A 19,220-nucleotide genomic window follows, 5' to 3' on the forward strand; every position below is an offset into this window, starting at 1 on the left:
GCAAGGGTGGAGTAAGGGGGGGAATAATATGTTCAGAAGGGAAGGCATAAAATATTCTAATCCTATTTATCCCTGTTTCTTTGATCTTTCTTGTTGAAAGGAGATATTTGGATTCTCATTTTCCATGTTCCAGTGGGAGATATATCCCCAGAAGAGGCCATTATGCACTATAGGTCATTAAGAGATTATGTCGAGCTGCTTAAGCAGGCTTTGCATTTTCTAGTATGTTTAAACAGACATCAGATGTTTGTATTTAATTAACACGAGCCCTAATGTTTCCTTGTACTTTAATCATTCCAGAGATTTACATTTTTTAAATGTTAGACTTAACAATGAATAAAATCATTGGGTTTTGCATGTTCAAAGCCCAGCAACTCAGAATACAATGAAAAATAAGTAGACTGCAGTTTTTCCACTGAATTTGATGAAGGAGCCAAGATTAATGGGACCAATTCTAACTCCAATTTATATGCAAGAAGCTACATGAACTTTAACAAAATGGAGCCTATATTTTTTTGTTTCTGTACCAACTTTGGAATGTTACTTTATTTTGGCTGAATTTTTTTTTAAATGCCTACAGTTAAGCATCTAGATCCATAAGTAGGTGCCTAAATGAATGGCCTGATTTTCAAAAGTGCTGAGCATCCAACTTCATTTGATTTCAATGGAGTCACACTACTGTAAAAAGGGAATATGCATGGTCCACTGGTTACCGCATTAGTCTAGCATTCTGGAGGCCCATATTCACATCCTTATTCTGTTACAGATTTCCTACAAGATCAAGTCACTTAGGCTCAGATTTTTAGAAATATTTAGGTGTTGTTCTGCTCAGCAGTGCAGTGCCTAAGTCCCATTTTAGTCACCTTTGAAAATGGGACTTAGGCCTTGCAGTGCTGAGTGGGGCAATGCCTAAATACCTTCATAAATTTGGGCCTTAGTATCTCTGTGTCCCAGTTTCCCATCTGTTTAAAAAAATGTGTGTGGGGAGGGGGCTATAATAGTACTTCCCTACCTCACAGGGGTGTTGTGAGGACAAATACATTAAAGATTGTAAGTCACTCAGATACTACAGTACTAGGAGCTATGATAGATAGTGGTGAATACATAGTAGGGTTCTTCACCACATGTTCACATGGGATATGTGCCAAATCTTCACCACATGTTCACATGGCATAGGATATATGAAGTAATGCACAATATATATGAGTATCAATGGTTATAGAAAAAAAATACATTAACCTTGTATTGTTACATTGTATTATCAACCAAAAACTTGTATCATTATGTAATATAGTGTAACTGTACAATGAACTACTATTATAATGCATATGAGTTAAAGTTACTCCTTTCGTATAATTTCATGTTTACTGAAGAAGAAAAATTAATTAAGAGAAACATTTTTTTTAATTAAAAGAAGTCCATAATTATAGTGATGTAGAGAAAAGATTCTATGGAAAAAGTCACTTTGTACAAATGTTACCCTCTTACTCAACAGATGTGTGTACATTCAGACACATCTGTTGACTTGATTGGCAAAAATAAGTTATTACTGCTTTTTACTCCTCTTAATACTGCACAGTCAGTGTAGCCAAGATGACGTGAACTGGATTTTAATCTTTCTTGTGCATCATTACTTTGTTTACTTAGTTCCAGTCAGTTACACCTGTTCATTCCACTGACATTGATGGGGGCTGTACAGGTCTGACTGACAGTGTAATAATATTAGTGATGATGCACAAGAAGGAAAGAACCCAGCTTGATTTTCAGGTCTGAGGCTGAGTTTGCAGTGCTGGCCACTAGAGAAGAAATCTCTTCACTGGTGAATTGAATATATCTAGTATGGGAATTCTTCAGCAGTAATAGACAAGGAACCACACACTGCATTTTTACATTTACAGAACCTCTCTTCTCTGTAGACCTGCACTTTAAAAGCAGAGATGGGAGTGGAAAGAGAGAGAAAATTATAATGGGAACATCATCTCAATCATCTGAGTAGCATAAAGACCACACAAGAAATAGACCATCTGTAGAACTTAATTTTTAGTCATCTTGTCCATTTTTCACTTTATTTTCCAGCAAATACTTGTAACTATTGTTCACTTTGCCAGCTACACAATGATTTACTAATGTGTTAATATTTTGTTCAAAATAAATAATGGCTAATTAAGTAATAGCAAACAGCTTTGCTGCATAGAGGGAAAGTGCTGGGCTGGTGGCAGGAGACGTTTGGAAAGTACAATATGCAGTCATACTTAGTTAATGCAAAGTAGAAAGAGCTGCATCCCAGCCCTGTTCACCTGAGGGAATGTTGCCTGAGGGCATGTCCTTTGAGGGCATGGCTGCTCTAATTTGTCCCTGTCACCAGTGATCTAAAGGAGCCATTACAACTGAGTATCACTGAAATGAAGGGATGTCTTGCCACACACGTTCCCCTTGCCAAGTCCCCTGTGCAGGGAATTGGATCAGAGGGTGAGGTAGGGACAGTTATACAGACTCTGCACCACCTGGGGATTCCGCCATGCTGGGAAATCCTGAACCAGTTGGTATCATTAAAGCACCTCTTGGGCTCTTATGTGCGACCAAAGCAACATAAAGCAACCATGGGGAAGCAAAGGATCTGGCCCACTGTTTTTATGTTAGCTCTGATTTTCTTCTAATCCTCCACCAAATCTTTTGTCCAGCTGTAGAGAAAGCTAGTTGGTGTGTTACTGATTTGTTAGTTCAAAGTTGTTTTTTAATCCAAAGTATGAATTTTAATGGAAACTATGGACTCATTTACATTAATTGGGTCTCACTGTATATAAACCAAACAATAGCCTATGCCTAATTGACTTTCAGGGATTAAATCAGTTCTGAAATCCCTCTTCTTGGAGCCTATTTGGATTATATAGTGATACATTAGATGTTGTTAGTAAGGCACATAATTATATTCTTTAAATCCAGTCCGGTACAACAGAGAATGCACTACTCTTTCATAGAAAAAAATGGTTGCTACTTCCTATGCAGATTGATATGAATTAAGTGCTATAAATGTTCTTTTTCTGTTTTCTTTGGCAACAGATGGTGATAACTTTAATCCTAAAATCCTACCAGCTTGATCTCTAGCATCTGGTGCTGCCATCTGCTGTTTATTCCCTACTGTAATATTTTACCCAAAAAATAAAAATGTTAGCCACCTCTCTCTTCTGCATTACTGTACATCTTAATTCAGAATCAGTCTGGTACTCCAGCAAAATCTTTACACCATTCACCTGATCTTGCACAAAACTGTGTAACCAGTTCATAGAATTAGAACTTTTTCAAATAGCATGTATTGCCAAACAACATGGGCCTGCTCCTGCTCACATTGCAGTAAATGACAAACTCTCCATTAATTTCAACAGGAGCCAATTTGGACACTTTGTTAGAAGGTAATTCACAAAAATATGAGGAAATAGAAAAGGATAGATAAAAATGGACAATGGTGGGTGTGGAGGTTCCCCTCTCTCCTCTCTATATAAGTACCCTGCACTTTACTTCTGAGTTTTAAAAAGGTAGCAGTTTTAGAATAAAATGGAAAACTCAGATAATTCCCATGCAGTTACATAAGCATTTATCTACAGTGTCAAACAGAATTACCTTTTTGTTACTACACTTAACTAGATAAATATAGGGGTCAGTTCTGGCTTCTGTTCTACACCATTCCTGTCAATATGGCCAATCCCCCTCTGAAGTCATTATGATAGCCTGTGACAAAGAGACAATCTTTCTGTTACTAATAAGATTCATACTAGAGACTTCCATCCCTTATGCTAATATCCTTAACTGTCGGACAGGTTGGAATGGGTGAAAAAAAGTCTTCTTTCTAGGAGCCTGATTGTTCTATTAATCTTTTCTACTTCTTTCAGTGCTCCATTGTTCACATGTGTGCAGTGCTGGTCAGAATTCTGGTCCCCTGTCATTCAGTTAGGTAGATAATTCGATGAGTGGGAACTTTTGGTTCTTCCAGTACTAGATGAAAAATTATTATGCTCTTAAGGGAAGTTTGCGACCCAGTCAAATTGAATGCACCATAACAAACCAAAAATGTACCTCTAAGGTAAGTACCATGTTCTACAAAACAGGCTTGGAAAAAGAAATTACATATTTTGTTCACTGTTGAAAATATATAGCCTTTGAGTTTAATACTTGTATTCATGGTAGTGAAGATAATAAATGGTCATAACCTTGTAAAAAAGGACACTCACAAGAAGAGGGTCTTAATGACTTTGTCAGGTATTTGTAGCTATTTTTATAAGGACATATTTCCTCATGACACTGGGCATTAATGTGATCACTCTTTTTACAAGTGAAAAACAAAACCATGAACAGTAAGTAGCAGACTATTAAGTCACTGTCCTCTGAGTAGTCTGGGTTGGAAAATTCCTTGAACTGGGATCTGATGATTTCCAAAAATAATTTACTTCCAAACAACGATCATTCCAGATGTGACATTTGGGCAAGACAGTTTAAGGAGGAATAGAAATGGATGTTAAATACCAGCGGTTTTAAAAATCCCAATGAAACTCACCATCCCAGAGATTCCATAGTTTAACAATCATCTCTTATTACAAATAGCAAGGAGAATTCTCTTTCATATTTTGTATTTTAGTTAGCTGTGGTATGTGTATCTGTGGAGGTGGGAGAGAATTTAACATGTAGCATGGGTTCAGGACAGGGATCGTTCCAACCTGAAGGTGATCTAATTCAGTTCTGATGTTTCCCTCTGATCTTCAGTTTTCTTTAGAAAAATGTTTGCATGCTGTTGAAAATTACAATAAGGAGCCATTTTTTTACCTTTTTTTTAAAGTGATTTTTTAGCATCTGAACAAAGTCCAAGTGCTAGATTTCTGGCTACAGAACAAATACAGCTTTTATCAGACTTCCCTACACTCCTCCAGCTATGATCTGGAGGGACAATTTTCGGGGCGTGGTTAGATATGCTTATTCAGTCTCTAGCCTTTCTGCTGAGAGTGCCAGAAAGAGTGCCAACTGCAACAGTGAGTTTTGTCATGTGGATGTCTTTTTGTGACGTGGCTGGCATGGGACTGAAACTACTAGCTCGTTCTGACATAAGCCACTAAGCAGCCATTCAATGGCAACTTTTTGCAGCATTGTAGCTCTGTGTAGTATGAAAGCTTGTGCCTTCCACCAGCAGAAGTTGTTCAAATAAGAGATATTATCTCAACCCCCTTGTGTCTATCCAATAGTAATGACAGTCAGTCACTTCAGAATGAAAGTGTGGTAGATCTGAGATAAAAGTTTACCCCTCTCCCCTAAGGAAACATTTTTAAAGAAAAAGCTATTTGCTTTGATGATGACCCTTTTGTGTTCCCCCCATTATCACTGGAGGTATCTTATTTTAAATAATTATTTTCTCCTGAGTCAAACTACTCTTTTTCTGCTTGAGCCCATACTTAAACAATATTTTTTTATTTAGCATACCGATCCACTGCCATGGGCATGACTGTGATGGTAAGAGTAGAAGGCTTTAAATATAACCAGTTGAAGAGTAATGAAGTGACATCCATGAATGTTTAGCCCAGAGTCTGGAGCACCTGCTCAAGTGGCCATTTAATAAATGAGGGACCTTTATGGGTTTAAGGCCTGAACCAAAGCTCACTGAAGTCAAGAGAAAGACTCCCATTGATTTTCGTGAGCTTTAGATCAGTTCCTTAAAATGGTCATTTTCCATTAAAATCACTACTGTCTAAAATGAATTCTGAAAACAATAATGCTTCTTTACTGCAATTGTTGTTTGCAGCCACCAGTGATCAGACGGCCACCCACAGTTGTTTGTTACATATGTGGCCGTGAGTTTGGAACTAAATCTATTGGCATCCATGAACCACAATGTCTGAAAAAATGGCATAATGAGAATGACATGCTACCCAAACATTTACGAAGACCTGAACCTAAAAAGCCAGAAGTCAGATCCTTAGGAGGTAAGCTACAGACCAAACAAAAGGAACTGGGAGGATGTAAGTTGGAAAAAAATAGGTTTAAAGAGAGCTAAATGTTTTACATGTCATTTTGTCTTCATTCATATGAAACTATCTACTCACGATAGAGTTTAGCTTGTTTAAAGCATCCTATTTTTTCTTTTGCCAAATCAGTGTCAGTTAAAGGTGCTCTGTGTCTCTCAAGTAATGACCCCTTATATGTCAATCACTTTTGAGTCTAAAACCAGTCATTTGTAATCTTCATAACTAAGCCCTTCACTGGGATTACTTTTGGCTACTTTCTGCACCATAGGAAGGCACATTTTCAAGCAGGACGAGAACAATATGCAAGTACGACTGTTACAGGGTTCAGAGTGCAATCCAGACCAGTGAGGGTGTGACTCTGGTTGCTGGAAGGGCCACACTGAGAATGCTCAATCCGAGTGAACTGCAAAGAATGGGGCAAATCCCCCAAATTGTTGGTTTATTCTTATAATTAGATTAACCAAGCCAGTCACAAAACAGTTTCTGTAATACCTTATTGGTTTCCAAGAAGCTAAAATACAGTTCCCATTAAGCAATCCAGCCTTTGGCTCCCACCCAGACAGCCAGGTCAAGTATGGTGTGGATTACTTAAAATCTTATGATCCATATATAAAGTTCTACCAATCCCAAGAGATTGGACACATTACCTACCAGGTCAATGAATATTTCAGATTTTACCCAAATATACTCTTACAGCCAATTTTTATTAACTAATGTAAGATGTATTTAAAAAGAAAAGAAAGTGTTACCGTGGTTAAAAGATCATTATACATACAGATATGAATAAAGTTCTTAGGTCATAGCAAAGATGGTGAGCTGCTGATTTGCAAAAACCCCTTCCAGAATCAGTTTAATAACAGGCAGTCCATGTATAGACTTTGTTCAAATTCTTCTATAAGAATCTGCAGGGACAGTTCAGGGTACCAAGAGACCTCAGTCTTGTGGCTTGAACTTCCCCTGACAAAGTTTAAGCAGATCTGAGATGGCAAGGATCAGGCCCTAGAGTTCTTTTATAGTCCTCTAGCAGGCTATGATAGCCTTTTGACAGCAGATAACACAGTGAGCATTCCTTGAATGAAGAATAGATAATGCACATTGTTGCTTTGAAGTAAATCTCTATTTATTAGACACAGACCAGTAAATAGCTGCATTTATTAGCATAAGGTTATTAACCATTCAAGCACTGCATAGGTAGTTTTATTACAAATTTCAAAGAGATATAAAGACAATGATATTATTACACCACAAATTTCATCTAAATATTAATATTCCCTTTTGATCTCTGAATCCATAGAATATAGTAACAGATTGGAAAAGAGGTTTATCAGTCACAAGCTAATATGGTTACATTGTTAACATCTAACAAGATAAAAGTAAATGCAGACAAATACAATTGGCATCTTCTTCTAATTCTCTAACAATACAAGTTTACATTTCAAATAATTTAGTCTGCTTTAACATGGCTTTGATAATTATCTACAAGAATGGCCCTATTTACCATTTCAATACTTCTCTAATATGTCCTTAAGATTGATTTTGGGTCTTTACAGCCCTCCTCCCTGGAGCCTCCTTTCTGCTACCAGCTCCCTGATCTTTATAGAAGCCCCACCTGTTCTGAACAGGTGAGTTTCCCTGGATTAGGGCTTTCCTCTCAGCCGAAAAGTCCCCCAGTTTGCAGCCGAATTGGCCCGTCTGACCAATGTTACTCCCTTCAGTTACATGGGGAGCACATTGCACCACAGTCTTCTGTTGTTTTGATTCCAACATGCTTAATTTACATAGGAGACAGGTAAATAGTTGCCTTCTCTCCTGTCTGGGAGGGAATCTGTTTCTCCCTGTTTGGCCACAGACTTTAAAACATAGTATCAATGAGTCTACATAATTCCTTATATAGTGTTAATACAGGCATTTCATAATGATATTAATCACCAGGGTGTCATTAGCTTTGAGAAAAGACCTCGCTCTATACACTTTTGTAATACAGTAATATTGTATACCATAAGTTGATGCAATTGCTTATCACTTAGGTTTAGCCCCTGTCTTTATAAACACGTAAACCTTTTAAATGAATTCTTCTGAGGGTTACCCCTCAAAGTAAAATTTATTCAAGCTGTAAGAAAGGCAACAAATAGTCTGGTGCCAAAGGAGCTCCATGGTCTTTCTTCCCTGGCTTGTGTTTGCTGAAATGCAAATTGTTGGTTCCTAACATCTTTTCCCCCTGCTGTCTTGATGTTTACTGTTTACTGCTTGTATGTAAATTGAGGTAAATACACCTTCCTTTGTTTAAGATAGACCTGTTTAACAACTCTTCCGGACATACCTGGTTTAAACACTCTTTAGTCATAAATCTAGCACATATCCATATCTTTTAATACCCACTGGGTACATACATCACACAGGAATATTAATGATCAGTCAGATACAAGTTTTCAAATGATACCTCACAAGGCATATTTTGTACAAAGAATATTACAACAGCATGTAAGGTGTGAATACATGGGGTCTTAGTGTCACACTGACATATGCATTCATGAGAACAAAATATCTTCAGGCAAGAGCAACTTGGGGACTGATACCTCAGCCAGCTTTTACACCTATAATGTTGGCCATTTAAAAACAAACAAACTAACATTTGCCAATGATAACCACAAAATGGCATCTGAGATACCAGAGTTTTAACCCTACCCTAGTAGAAATACCAATGCTAACTATGTAGTAACTACTAGCACGTTGACATTTTAAAAGCAGCTACTGTATACACTACAGTACAGCAAGTTGCTCTTCATTAATATTACATTACCTTATGCAACAAGACAGTTGCTATGGTCTTTCTACTGTCTCTAAACCCTAATAGCTTAATACAAATACACTTCCCACTGTGACCTATGGAAGCCTAACTACAGTGGAAAATACTGTATGTGACATAAAATAAACATTCATTTCCTCTCACTTATTCAATTATTGTAATTTTGGGCCTGATTCTGCAAGGTACTGAGTTTCCTCACTTCCCCTCCCCAGATCAATGAGAATCGGCGGTGCCCAGTGCCTTGCAGGATTGGACCCTTACATTTAGTCGGTGCGTATGTCTTCACAGCAGAGTTAGCTCTGGCTGATATTTGAGTGTTGCCTGTAAACCTCCCTCCTGTCCACACATAAAACCCTCTTTCCCAAGTTTAGTGATGCTTTCAGCCTGGGTTTGCTGGCAAGCTTGGGGTTTGGGTTACAGCCAGGGTTCTGCTTTCACTCAGGCTGGTGACCCACCCAGTTTGCAGTGAGGGTGTAGGCTAACTCATTCAGGTGCTGATAGCCATCCAGTGTCTGCCCACATTTTCCCCTGTAGAGTGGCTCTGCACAAAGAACCATGGGATATGCTCCCAGGAGTCTCAGCAACAGATACAGGTGAGTGAAGCAACAGTGAGGACATAGTAACTCGAGTATTGTTTTGCAGTATGGCTGCTCTCAGCCAGGCTAGGCTAACCTGAGTGCTGATTACCCAAGTTAATCCTGCAGTGAAGACATACTCCGAGAAGGCATTTTCATTTCATTGGCTCCTTTATGATCATCACTTTTATTACTATGTACTGAGAGTCAAAATGAGAGAAAAAGATAGAGGACTAGATCTGACAGAGGAGGGCATAGCTGGGTAAAAAAGGGCTACTTCAAGGTTTTGTGGAACAGCAGCGTTCTGAGCCACCAGCTATCTTGGGGAAGTGGGAGGAAAAGAAGGTATCTACTCTTAAAGAAATCAGCACAGCAGGATGCGCCTTTCTATGAATCTGCACATTGCCTCACTCCTATGCAGTGCTACAGGGTGTTGAGTACCTACTGTGAGGTGCTGTGTGCCCACAGTTCCCAAGGAGGCACTTGACAGTTTTCACAATATGGTCCTAAGTGTCTGCTGCTGATAGGTTGAATAGCACCATGTCTGAGCAAAAACTATGTGCTCCCCACTCTCCTGTCCTCAAGAAAATAATCTTCCTTTTGTTCTTTTTTTTTGCTAAGATGATTCCAATCATCCAGGAAATGCTAACTACTATACACACACACTACATGTCTCACAGTTTTATAAATGGAGGAGGGGGGGTAGCCTGTTTGGTGAACGGAACAAGCAGTGTTCTAAACCAAGAGAGGTACAGAAATGAGATCTGTTTACATAAAACTTTGTACAGTTTACATAATTTCTTTTTAAAAAATAAGTGTGACTGGAGAGAACTACTGGACTGATTGCAGTTTTTTTGTTTTCTGAATGCAACAAATGCCTGTAGGGAGAAAGTCACCGCCTTTCCTTTTCTCTCTCTCTCTCTCTTTTTATTCAATAAACTTTCCAAAGTACAGAAAATACACATTCATTTCCTGCAAATGAAAGGGGTATTTGCCTCAGCCAAAGAAAGAAACACCAGTCGGTTGCTCATCTAATGAAAAGAACATTAGAAACAGGCATATTAAGAGATCTAAGGCTTATTGTGGTTATGTGAACTGTTGGATATGAATCATATTAAAACTGCCTGGGCCCTTAATGAAGAGATCCATATCGTGCCAGTGACAGAAACCATGGAATATTTAAAAAATGCATGGGACCTTTTTTAAATAGACTGGTGCTTGCAGTTTGAAGACAAAATTTATTTAATTCCTTATAGCCACCATCTATAGTATCATATACCTTCTGGTCAGGTTGAAACTCATACATTTCAAATCAAGCCAGATTATTTCTGTATCTTGTGCCCTTCAAATGGGATCTAGATGCAGTTGCTGAGACTAAAGCATTGGTTAAACAACCTAGCTGTTCTGCTTGGAAATGTGTTTAAAACAATCATTTATTGTTAAAACAATCCTACCTTTTACGGTGAAAGAAAACAAGGTTTTATGATACAAATTATGTAGCTGAAATACACTCCAGCTAGTTCTTTAGAGCCTGATCCTGTACTCTTAATGCAGGTAAACTCCCACTGAAATAATTGTGAGTAAAAGTTGAACAAAATACGGCCTGTATTTAGCAAAGGACTGCAGAACCAGTCTCAATGACATCAGTGGGTGTTTTGCCTGAGTAAAAACTGCAGGATTTGTCCGTAAGAGGTTTTGGGCTAATCTAGCTCCTATTCAAGTCAATGGCAGTACTTTTATTGACTTAAATTGGAGAAGATTTGGGCCCTTTGCTCAGACTAGCACAGATGGGACATACCCAACATACATTTCCTCCCATCCCCTTGGTCAGATAATATAGATTCATTAAGCAGAACTTGAAATAAGGCCAAGAAAGCGAAACTTGCTGATAATAACATGTATGCAAAGATGTTAGTAATTACTTAAGAATTCATACCATAACACATAGGGCAATGCTTTCTCCTTGCTTTAATACAATACAGAATGATTGAGTTTGTAGTTAACTTTATTCAACCCCTGGGACTATAAGTAGGGCATTTTTTTTGCAAAAGCAATATGATTTGGTTAAAACTAAAAGGCTCAGTCAACAGGTATTTCCTGAAAATATTTTCCATACAGAGCTGAATATGGTTTTCCAGAATGAAAACTAATACTTTATTTTTTAATTTTCCAGCCAAAGGTTTCTATGATCTCGATGCTCTAAATGAGGCTGCCTGGAACAGTGCCCAGAGCCAGTTAGTTCCATGTGATATTTGTGGGCGTACTTTCCTGCCAGACAGACTGATTGTCCACCAGCGGTCCTGTAAACCGAAACCAGCAAAGTAAAGCACACCGCACCCCCCCACCCCACCCAACCCCCAACACACACCTTCCTGCCAAAGCATTAAAGGAATAAAATCCTGCTCGGAAATAAAAGGCATAGCTCAGGGGCTCTGTAAAATCACAGTGATGTGGAAACATGTTCAGATCATCTCCTAGGTAAAATCAACAGTAGCCACTATAATGCAGGCCAAATACAGTGATTTTTTAGCACATCATTATAGAAATGGAAGACATCTCTCATCATTTCTGTGCTCTGAGAGGTGCAGCACAGAGCTCACAGTTCAGGGGCGCCAGTAAGGTGCCTTTAAGCCACCTTTGTGCCCTCCTGAGCCTGTGCTATTCTGGGGGGACTACCCAGAGCAAAATACCCCAGCAATCAGAAGAGAAGCACCCAAATACATCATCTATAAATAGCAGCGAACGCCCTGTCTCAAATAATGACGAGGGGAGAATATCCTGCAGTACTCAGTGATGGTAGCTGGGCTGTGCCTCCCTGCCCCACTCCCATGTAAATTACTTTTTGTGTTTAATGTCCTCAGTTTTTAAGCTCTGACTGGAACTATCAAGCTTCCTACCTGTAGCCTGTGGAGGGGAGTCAGATGTAGGGTGAGTCACATGGCTTAGTAGGCCTAGTGGTTGGGGGGAGGGGCCAGCTAGAGGAGCCAAGTGTAGGCTGAACATAAAGTTTAGCAGAGCACAATAATCTCCCTTCACGCCAGCACTTCCGTCACTCCCTGTTCCTGAGTTTTCCTGTTTCCTTTGTGGCAGATTGCTCTTTTTCCCAGGAACAATCAATAAATCAGCCTGCAGCAGTTCTGGCACCTTGGAGTTGCACAGTTTGCATGGCTCCTAAGGACAGGGGTATACTGTGCTGACTTAAGCCCCCTCTCCATTAAAACATAAAGAACACAGAACTTTTTTGTTACCTACCATAGAACCATAATTTTAAATCACACTGTAAGACAAAGCTATTTAGCCTGCTTAAGCTGGCCTAAGTATTTAAGCACCTGGCCCAAAGTACACTTCCACTGTCAATGAGAAAGACATCCATTGACTTCAATGGGATTTGGATCAGACCCTAAAACCACAGGCACCTACTTTCCCCATCCATTGCAACGATGGAGGAGGCATCCATAATCAGGTGACAAAGTGCTGATAGGTGCAAAGGGGGAGGCTGGTCAGCACTACCTACCCTGGGGTGGGTATGTGGGTGTGGGTGTCTTTTGCCCCATCCTAAACCATACTGGTAAGCACTAGGAGGTCTGTACTAGGGGCTTTATCCTGCTCATTGCAGTCAAAGGCAAAACTCCCATTGTCTTCAATGGTTCCGGGTCAAAGCGCTAGCACAAGACATGGGGATATGTGTTATATGGGGCAGCACTAGAGATGTTTTTTTATTCCAACATTTCAAAGAACGCTATTGTGTCCCAGAGCAGAGTCAGAGTCAAAGAGCACCAGTGAAAGGGTTAAACATGTGAAGGAAGTAATATATACTCTAATAGAATTGCAGCAGAGAGCACTTTTTTTTACCTTACTCTAAAGTGTTTTATTAAGTGGCCAGGGAGCTTACTGTGAAATGTATGACAAAATGCAACACATGTTGTTAAGCAATCATATGAACTTCCTGAACTGCTGAAAGAAACTGGATCACCTATAAGTTTTCACCTTCAGTTTTAATGCCAGTAAGCTGGTTGTATGCATCCTGTGACAAATATCAGAGGGGTAGCCGTGTTAGTCTGGTTCTGTAGAAGCAGCAAAGAATCCTGTGGCACCTTATAGACTAACAGAAGTTTTGCAGCATGAGCTTTCGTGGGTGAATACCCACTTCTTCGGATGCAAGCAGGATCCTGTGACAAATATGACTATTCCTAGAGTATTTGCACTTATTGTTGTATTTATAAAAATCAGATATAAGGAACTGGATGTCTTTATGTACTCTGAAATGACAGATGGACTTCAACTACTTTTTTTCCCCCAAGCTATCAGTCTGCACAATTTGCCATGTAAGCAAAACAAGAAATAGCATCATTGTTCAGCTGTTAAGGGAATGCCCCCGCACCTGCCCCTGCCTGATCCCCAACAGAAAGTTAATTCAAATTGGGACAGATATCGGCATTCTTTGCTGAAAATAATTTCCCAAACAGTCAAGCATTTCAGCAACCCTTTCATCTCCACGAGGGGAATTTTATTTTCTCTTGTTACATATTTCCTGAAGTCAATGGGCCAGTTCCTGCTCTGCAATGCAAAGCTCCATGAACTCAACAGATCCAGCCCCTTAAGTATCTTCATTGCATTGTACGGAATTCTTGGGTGGCATTAGAGCTACTTCACCTCTTCTCCCTGGGACTGGTGGCGGGGGTGTAGCAAGGGGAAAGAGGGCATGGCCAGCTTGTTCCCATGCACCAGCCATCTGTTGCTGCTAGATCCACTCCCAGAGGCTGTTGGCAGCCTGAAAGCTACTCTCTTTTATTCTGGGGACTGGCCCAGTGCAAAATGGCATCAGAATTGGAGGAATTGGCAAAGGTGGCTTAAAAGTACCTTTGTGGCCATCATCCTCAGTTGTGGTAAGCAATGCTTTGCTGCAGTTGAGGAACTGGGCCATCAAGCTTCATTCCAGAACAATTTCAAGAGCAGAAATGGTTTTAAAAGGGACCAAGGACCCTTAAGGTAATCAATTCATTTGCTGGCATTGAAAACTAAATATGAGGTAGAATCAAAGATCAACTGTCAATGGGATTTAGGCTCCTTATTGCCTAATTTACTTTTGCAAATGGGACTCATGAGCCTAAGTAATGTGCTATTTTGCAAATGTTACCTGTAATGACTGACACCAGCTTCATGTAAAGCTCTCCCTACATCCACCTACTCATCTCCCCAAACTGTGTATTCCAAGAGCAGAGCTGAGCTGAGCTGTTTGAAGGGCTGTGCACATGGGATGTTCACACATACTTGTGTGGATCATGCCTTTGGACTCCTGAGCCTTACCTCAACATTCCTGTCACAGCGGCCTGAAGAGTGACTGCTATGCAGGCTTTTGGGGCCTTTCTGGCAGGAGTCTGCCAGGCCTGACAAACTTTGGCCATGAGTTTGAAAGCTGTTGTGCTATTGAAATGGAAAACTAGAGTTTAATTAGAGCTTCACAGTACAAAGTGAAGTAAGTTCTGTTAATATAGCAGAGTTTGCTTTATGTATTTATGTTTGTGAGATTGTAAATGTGAAGGGGGCTGGTAGCCTGGCAGTGCAGTGGCAGCACAATGGTTCTCACACCTAAGAGATCCAAGATCAAAGTCTAAGCTTTTGTACCTAACAGGACAGGAACACTGTGGAGGTATCACACACCTGGGCTCTGGGTGGGGAGCAGACACTCTATATCACATCGCTCTCTAACACCATCCCTGTGGCAGATGGAAATATAAAGTACCACCAGCTAGTTCTAGGACTAGTCCTCTTCAACCAGCACAAGGATGTGGGCCTCTTGGGGGAAAATAGAATAAAAAGGCATGGATGGGGAAGGGACTATTCCCCAGAAACTGGGAGCATCTGATAGGATCACGAGTGAGGAATACAATGGATCTTTTGATCATTTTTGTGATGGTTTTGTGAGTGTGTCTCTGTGTGTGTGTTTGTGCAGTGCTAGAGACTACAGCACTCTGTTTATCCATATATGAGGTACAGCAGAGGCAGTAGCATGGCAGGTTCTTCACACAACCCCAGCAATCTGCCTCAAAACTGATGCTGGAAAGGATAGCTTGATCTCGAGCCTTTGTCACTGGCCTAGGGTGACCAGATGTCCTGATTTTATAGGGACAGTCCCGATTTTTGGGTCTTTTTCTTATATAGGCTCCTGTTACCCCCCACCTCTGTCCCGATTTTTCACACTTGCTGTCTGGTCACCCTACACTGGCTTCTCTGCCGAGACTGCCAGCAAGAATACTAGACCTGTGCCAAGTGCAGTGGTGACTTTTATGTCAACATTTGCCCAGTGGGATCTGCATTAATACCATCAATTCATTTCACAATTTAATTCCTTTTCAGCAGCAGTAAGCTGTGATCTGTCCAGCATTTCCCATATTTATTTGGCATTCCTCCTTTAACCTTCTTTCAGAAGAGGAAACAGGAAACAAAAAAGCAAAGCATTTAACTTTGCTTTTTAGCATTGTTTACAGTTCTTTGGCTACTTGTCACTTTTTCTTATCACACATTCAGTTGTCTTATAGCGGGTCCCACTTCAATCCTATGTTTCTGCTGACCCAACACATAATTGTTCTAAAGATCTGAAAAATGTTTTCCTGCACTTTAAAGAAACAAAGAAAGTCCCTTTAGTTGGCTATGACTGTGCCGCGGCAGCGCTTTGAAGTGCTAAGTGTAGTCAAAGCGCCAGCGCTGGGAGAGTTTTCTCCCAGCGCTGTCCGTACTCCACTTCCCTCTGGGGAATAACGGACAGCGCTGGGAGCGCGGCTCCCAGCGCTGGGGCTTTGACTACACTGGCGCTTTGTAGCGCCGCAATTTGCAGCGCTGCAGAGGGTGTGTTTTCACACCCTGCTGCAGCGCTGCAAATTTGTAAGTGTAGCCAAGTAAAACGTAAGTAAGCAAGGGTTATAAAAAATCAGAACACAAGCTAAAAATATTACTGATCCCCATGCAAGGCTCAGAACATGCTAAGAGAATGAATGTCCTCCTTTAAACAAAGTCATTGTTTTAAAAGATATAGATCCAGAGTTGGAGCCTAATGGTCATTGAAGGCAATGAAATTCTTGACTCCAGGAAGGGACTCTCAAAGTCCTTACTCAGGCAAAACCTCCATTTCCTGTGGAATTATTAAAAACTGGGTAAGGACTTCAAGATTTGGCCTAACAGGAAAAAAAATCAATTGCAAATGAATAATATGTGTAAAATGTTTGTGTCTAGCTTCAGAGTGATACATAATATTAATAGACATGAGAATTTTAGCTGCAAAAGATCTCTAACCCTCTCAAATGTTAGTGGTAAAGCACATTGGAAGTGATCAAAACAATCCAGGGTGTGACTCCTTCACTATCTACTCAACTTTCTTAATGAATGAATGTTCATGACAAAAGCCTGTGAAGGAGAAAATGTGGCAGTTCAATAATTGATTTTGTTCATGCAAGTGGAAAAAATGCTATTATAGATACATAAATGTTTTTCAAAATTATTTCATTTTAAACCTTTTTGCTAGTAAACATCTGCAAAAATTATTGTTTTTTTATATATAAAAAGTTGCTAAATCATTTATTTGTTAATAAACTTTATAGACATATTTGTAGCTTTCTTTTGTCTTTTTATTTTATACACAAACTATTCCCCCTGATAATCCTTGTGTAAGTGATGGAAAGAGTCCATATGTTTATTATACAGTGTTAGATAATTTCATTGTAAACTTGATTTATACCTCATAATCCAGAAATAAACTGGGCACAATGTAGAAATTATACTTCCTACAGCCTTTGGCCTAATCCTGAACCCTTACAGTACACATACTTAAGAGACACTGAAGCAGAAGCAGACTATAGAGTCCATTAACCAAAGGTATATTTCACACTTTTAATATTTTTTTTTACATTTTTTTCAAAGATTTTCATAAATGTTTTTGAATTTTTCTGGTTTGTATTTTTTTTTCAAAAAAACAAAGCCAAAAACAAACAAACAAACAAACACACACACACACACAGAGCAGATCCAAACACCACAAGAAAGTGAACATTTTAGCTTGGAGGAGGTTGTTTTAGAGGTTGGGGGTTTTTTTGTTTGTTTTTTCTTCATTTTTCTCTTCCTTTTTTCTTTTTGCTCTCTTTTTCATTTGTGAAATGGTAAAAAGAAAAATAGAATGAGGGGAAACAAAAGGGGAAAAAAACAATCCCCCCCAAAAAATTGTTGGTAGTATGTTTCAGAAATCCCCAAAATTTCTCTCCTCTTTTCATTTTCTCTAAAAAGTGGAAAATGTTGAAAAAAATAAAAATTTTCCATTCAAATTTTCATTTTTGAAAAAATGCCATTTCTTGTCAAAAGGCACGGTAAATGAAAAATTTCCCCAGCCTTACTAAATCTAGTTTAAATTTAATTTCACCTGTTTCCTGTTTCCACAAAATATTTCCTTAGAAGAGTTAATTTACCGTTATTACACCTTTGACATTTGAAGGTCAAAATCATGTAAATATTCAACCATTTCTTACTAATCTCCAAACCTTCTAAATAATGAAATCTAAAGCATTGTAAAGTGTAACACACACAACATAACAGAGACTTTGAAATGCCCTGTCTTTAGTATCCACATTAATGTAGCTGTGTTTTGTGCAAACGGCTAGTATGGATGTACTGCACTGGTGTCAGCTGAGACTTGCATTAGTGCAGATTACGCCATTTGGAAACAGGATGAGCTTCATTGGAACAAATCATGGTTTACACCAGTGCAGCACATGATCTATTTTAGGACTTTGCACCAGTGGCTAGAAATCCCAGTGTAGACAAGGCCTGAGTTACTTCAGAGAAAATCAAAATATTCATCATATGATCTCTTACAGTAATGAATATTGCAAGGGAATAGGAAAACAGCATTTTTCAGTGACCTCTCTGCTGTGTCGTGTCCATCTTGAGCTTTTACCAATGTATGCTGCTAATAATATTCCTCAGAAGTGAGTCTAAAAATGATTTCACTTAAATCTTAATGAAAAGCACATTTTAAGGTAAATGAGTTTAATGATATCTGAGGTTTAAGTTTAAAATACTGCAAGCAATCTACTGGGTAAATTAACAGTGATGTAGATCTAGCCAACCTAAAACCAAATGCTGACAAGTGCAAGTGGTATTTTAAAAAAACCCAGCATGATTTGAAAAAGCAGCAGTTGGTTTTGATTGTTGATGAATCAACAAAGCCCAGCAGGTGGCAATATAGGCACTTGTCGTAATTTGAAATCATTGAACTCATGCCGTCCAACTATATTAAGAACATTTAAGAAAAATATAATTCTAGTCATGTGTGACTGTACCTCTCACATGGAAATAAAAGTCTGAACACTGAATGTGATTTTATTCACTAAAATAATGCAAATTCCAATGGGCCTGGGATTATTTCCATCACTGGATCCTTCTTGCCATATGCATATTTTTGGGATTTACCATGTATTGTTTCGTTAACCTGTATTGGAACAAAGTTTCTTTCAGTTGCAGAGTGCACAATATATCTGGAAACCAGACATGCCAAACCCGCGAAAACAACGCTGAAATTGGGCTTGTTTTTGGCTTAACTGGCTTATAAGTTGCTTGTTGGCTAGTTTTTGGCTTGTAGCTTGTTGTAGCTTGTAGCTTCTTTTTTTTGACCAGCTCCCATCAAGCAGGGGCGGGGGGGTGGGTGGGGGCAAGCAGAGGTAATGAGCAAGCAGGGGCAAGAGGGGAGAGAGTCAGGGGCGCAGAGTGGGCCCACCACAGTCCCAGACTGCACGCCGGGGGGAGCTAGTCACATAGAGTGTTGTGGTTCTTAGGGATTGGCTTGTTTTG

General features: G+C 39.4%; 1 protein-coding gene across 6 annotated transcripts in view; it reads left to right on the forward strand.

Annotated features, from left to right (window-relative positions):
* Window positions 1-19,220, forward strand: part of LOC120408764 (zinc finger protein 474-like) — a 57,899-nt gene that overhangs the window by 13,273 nt on the left and 25,406 nt on the right. For 2 of the 6 annotated variants that reach the window (XM_039545974.1, XM_039545973.1), the window contains exon 4: window positions 5,783-5,963. In XM_039545974.1, the coding sequence (XP_039401908.1) occupies window positions 5,783-5,963 (181 nt within the window). Of the gene's footprint in view, window positions 1-5,782; window positions 6,000-7,555; window positions 7,631-9,023; window positions 9,082-11,559; window positions 11,832-19,220 lie in introns of those variants that run through there. The other 4 variants (XR_005600954.1, XM_039545969.1, XM_039545972.1 and 1 more) reach the window with 4 other exon arrangements.

The sequence above is a fragment of the Mauremys reevesii genome, linkage group 6 (genome assembly GCF_016161935.1).
Source record: "Mauremys reevesii isolate NIE-2019 linkage group 6, ASM1616193v1, whole genome shotgun sequence".
Taxonomy (NCBI): domain Eukaryota; kingdom Metazoa; phylum Chordata; order Testudines; family Geoemydidae; genus Mauremys; species Mauremys reevesii.